This window comes from Procambarus clarkii, chromosome 30 (assembly GCF_040958095.1).
Source record: "Procambarus clarkii isolate CNS0578487 chromosome 30, FALCON_Pclarkii_2.0, whole genome shotgun sequence".
Taxonomy (NCBI): domain Eukaryota; kingdom Metazoa; phylum Arthropoda; class Malacostraca; order Decapoda; family Cambaridae; genus Procambarus; species Procambarus clarkii.
In genome coordinates, this window is record NC_091179.1 from 5,718,649 (window position 1) to 5,722,696 (window position 4,048).

At 37.6% G+C, this 4,048-nt stretch overlaps 1 protein-coding gene across 1 annotated transcript; it reads right to left on the reverse strand.

Annotated features, from left to right (window-relative positions):
* Nucleotides 1-1,418: 1,418 nt before the first annotated feature.
* Nucleotides 1,419-1,871, reverse strand: LOC123749110 (uncharacterized). The gene has a single exon (XM_045731226.2). It carries the CDS (start codon nucleotides 1,869-1,871, stop codon nucleotides 1,419-1,421), a length of 453 nt encoding a protein of 150 aa, XP_045587182.2.
* Between the last annotated feature and the right edge of the window lie 2,177 nt (nucleotides 1,872-4,048).

Sequence of the window (4,048 nt, forward strand, 5' to 3'; positions counted from 1 at the left end):
GTGGTCAATTATTACTGTCGAGAATAGTTCTGGGTTTACAGTGGTGTCAATGGTATTTGTCGCAGTGACCTGCAGCCAATTTTTAGGCTTCTGACCACTGATTTATCCACTGAGATCCATAGAAACTAACTACAAATACTAATTGTACCAGACTCAATCTGGAATTAATGTTGGTTGTCAGCTGGCATAGGCTTCTTCAGGTTCAAGACTACCTGTAAGTAAGTAGCCTCTTGCTGAATTCAACAAGTTCATTCCCTGCTGGCTTGTAGTTCCAGTAATGAACTGATACTAATGGTCTGCCCCTACTAATATATCTACACTGGTGAGGTGGTCAGACGTTATCTTGGTGTCAGCCAGTTTGATTCTATTTTTCTGCAAATATCTGGCTGTGCTCCTTAGACTTTTAACATTCAGATCAAAGGAAATGTGATCAACTACTATGGCCTTAACAGGTCGGACATAAGCGCCTAGGCGTACTAGTGGTTGTATTATTTCAAATTCTTGAGATCCGGTATCTGTTAGGAATCCTGATATGTTTAATGTCACATTACACAAGGGTTTAAGTTTCAGTTTGTTAGCTGCTTATTGAGTGATGAACGTTCTCTGTGATCTCTGGTCGAATAGACCTCTTGTAGTGATTCTAGAATACTTATTATTTAATTGTAGTTGTGCAGTAGGTAATACGACATTATTACGAGACTTGGTGTTAAGCACCTTAACCTCCTGTCGCACCTTACAGCACTGCACAGTGGTGGAAGTATCCTGTTCCACCTGGATTTTAGGCGATTTAGGCCTATCAACTCCACACAATGCGGAATAATGTTGATCCTGGTAGCACCTGTTACATATGTGTAATGGGGTGGTGCATGTATTAGGGTCATGTTGCAACAAACACCTGATGCACTTGTGCATTCCTTGAGGCGCTTTATCCTAGAAACACGATCAGGAATGGTTTGACACTGATAAATGATATGATTCTCTTGACAAAAGAGACAGCATCTTCTTCCTGTAGTAGATGCAGGAGTCACAACTTTGGGTGACTTATGGGCTACAGGTTTAGAAGGGCTGATAGTGTAGGTATCTACTGTAGTATTTTTCCATTTTGGGGTGGAAGCAGCGGTTTTAGACATGTTAGGCTGTTTGGAGGTACCTTTGGATTTGACTGTTTTATCAGTGGTTGATTTGTCAGTATCAGATATTATTTTCTCATGAGCTCTCAGTCGATTAACTGTTATCCTTAATCCCTCAAAAATCTCATTTAGGGATAAGATATCAGCTCTATAATGGGAACAGATGGATCCTAGAATATCTTTAGGAAACTTTCTCTGTATTTCTAATTTCAATACCCACTCTGCTTTAGGTACAACTGCTTTGACACCTAGAGCTTTAATCAGAGACTCTACCTGGAGCCTAAATTCTTATAGAGCTTCAGGGGTTGTATCTGGTGTAGGTATCGCTCTTAACTTATAATAAAGATTAGCAATAGCAATTTCTTTATTGCTGTAATTAACTTCTAGTAACTGAATAGCAGTATCGTAGTCCTTATCACTAAGAATTAGGTGTTCGACAACTGCTTGTGCTTCACCCTCTTGGGTACTTTGCAAATAGAGGAATTTATTTGGCTTGCTAATAGACTTTTTGGAGTTTACTAAGGAGTCGAATGTGTTCCAATAGCATTCGAAATTCTCATCATCTCTACCATGGAAGTGGAGAAGATCAATTGTAGGAAGACGAACTTCCTGGAGTGTTTCCTGTTTATTAGTTTCACTTGTGGTTAGAGTATTTTGAGAAACTGAGTTGTTCTGCAATTTTTCTAGAGACTGTGTTAATATATTTAGATGATCTTGGATACCCTCCTCAAACTTCTCCATCTCGGCATGGAAGATATCTAGCTGATCCAGCTCAGCATTCTATTGCATGAGGACTCTGAGATAGTCATCTGCAGCCTCATTTGTTCTTCGCAACTTTTGCTTGGCCGTCGCTATGAGGCTTTCTAATACTTTGGCCCTGGTACCTGATTGTACCAGCTGATCACACTTATTCAACTGTCTAGTCACATGGCCTTTGTGACTCGTGTATGATCTAAAATATAATAAGCAGTTGCTGGACATTTCTTCTGGTGCACTGCCTGTGGATTTTGGCTTAGTTGAGGCCATGGTTTGTAATGAAAATAACTGGGGTACTGATTCCTATATACGTGGAACCAGTACAATTATTAATAGCCTAATATCTGAGTCTTTAGTTAGGCTATGGGAATCCTACCTCACGTAGAGGTTAGCTTACCTACCTAATAGTAAACAGCTAATATTTGAGTGGTATTTCAGTGTCTCTACAAGAATTCCTCTGCTTAGCTCCTTATTATCAGCTTTGGATGGGTAGTGACACTTTCAGTAACACTCAAAATGTACACAATAAATATATATAATAAGATATGTAACACAATTGTGTAAAATAATGATAAGTCCTACCCTGACTTTGGTTTGCACAATAATAAATGTTGACCAGATTGTACTGCCTGTTACAATGCCAGTCTACTAATAATCCTACCTAACTAGGTTGGCTAGTAATAATGAGTTAGGCTAGAGTTGTACACTAATAAGTACAATTCCAGTCTAAGAATTCTATTCTATATGGGTTGGCATATAATGCTATAATACTACTGATGTGCAGATTCAGGATAGTGCTATGTTTTTGGTTTTTATAATTTGTTGATTTATATAGAGTATGTAAAAGTGATTATATATGTATGACAAGTATTCTACTACTACAAATTATTATATATGTGGCAGGTATTTTACTGCCGTAATTCTATATGTGTGGCAGATATGCTGCCCTAAATTCTATGTGAGTGGCAGATATGCTGCCCTAAAGTCCATCCTAGCACCTGATAATACTCCCTAATTAAAGAGTACAATGATATCAGGGATGATAAATGATTAATGAATTGAAGATAGCCTAACTTCTAGCTATATTCTACTAATTATACTACTTATGAAATGTAATGTGAATTTACACTAGTTCTTACTTATAATCTAATTGACTAGACTATCTAGATTCAAAGGTCCATAAAATATGATCTGAGAACCAACATGGATTAACATTAAATGTGGCTCATCCTGTGCCATAAAACCATATGGGAGATTTTGACTCTAGTTTGATATTAATAAAATGTATAATTCTATGAATGCAAGATAATGATTAATTCTAAGATAGCTCGAAGAACCAGGATGCGTTAATAAATGAGAAAATCAGTGGCTTATAAATCTCTGATTATATGTGAATAAATTCTATTAGGCAATGACTGTAAATTATATACATTCTAGAGCCAGCCTCCCATGACACATTTTGGGGGTCTTCTATGAGATTAGTCTATGTGTAACATATATTATGTAATAATAATAATGATAATATGCACACACATAGATAATGAGAAAAATATGTAATGCAAGAATACTATTGCAAAATAAAGATTAATAATTAATAAATGCAATATATGGACTCTGAATAAAAAAGTACTATCTAAAATGAAAACTGATTAAATCTCAGCTGTGACAGAGGGACGTAGATGTAGTCCACTGTACAACAGTCTGGAAACAGCTTGAGATAGCGATACTTGGAACACGTGAGGGTGTGGTGGTTACACGCTTCCTCAGGGGTGTTGCACCATGCTACAATAATGAGATTCCATAATTTCCACTCCAAACTAGTATTCACACACATAAAGGTAATATCTATATATTTGGAGGGGAAAGTGCTGCATTTACATGAGGGTTATTTTTATCGCCTGCAGTGTTACGACATGGCAGGTTCATAAATATTTGTTAATGAGCTCAAACAACATTAATGAAAGGTAAATGCCTGCCGAACTGGTGTCCGTGATTCTGGTAAGCTTCAGAGCTCAATCTGATGCCCGCTGTGGTACAGATGCTTGCAGAAATGGAAGATTTGTTGGGACTGCTTCAGAGCACCGTACTGCCAGTTGATCTAATATGGCGAGAGTAATCTCTCCTTCCTTCCCGAAAGTCGCGCATTAGCTCCCAGTAGGGGC

Coding starts and splice junctions, on each gene's coding strand:
- LOC123749110 (XM_045731226.2), bottom strand. CDS start 1,871: ATGGAGAAGTTTGAGGAGGGTATCCAAGATCATCTAAATATATTAACA.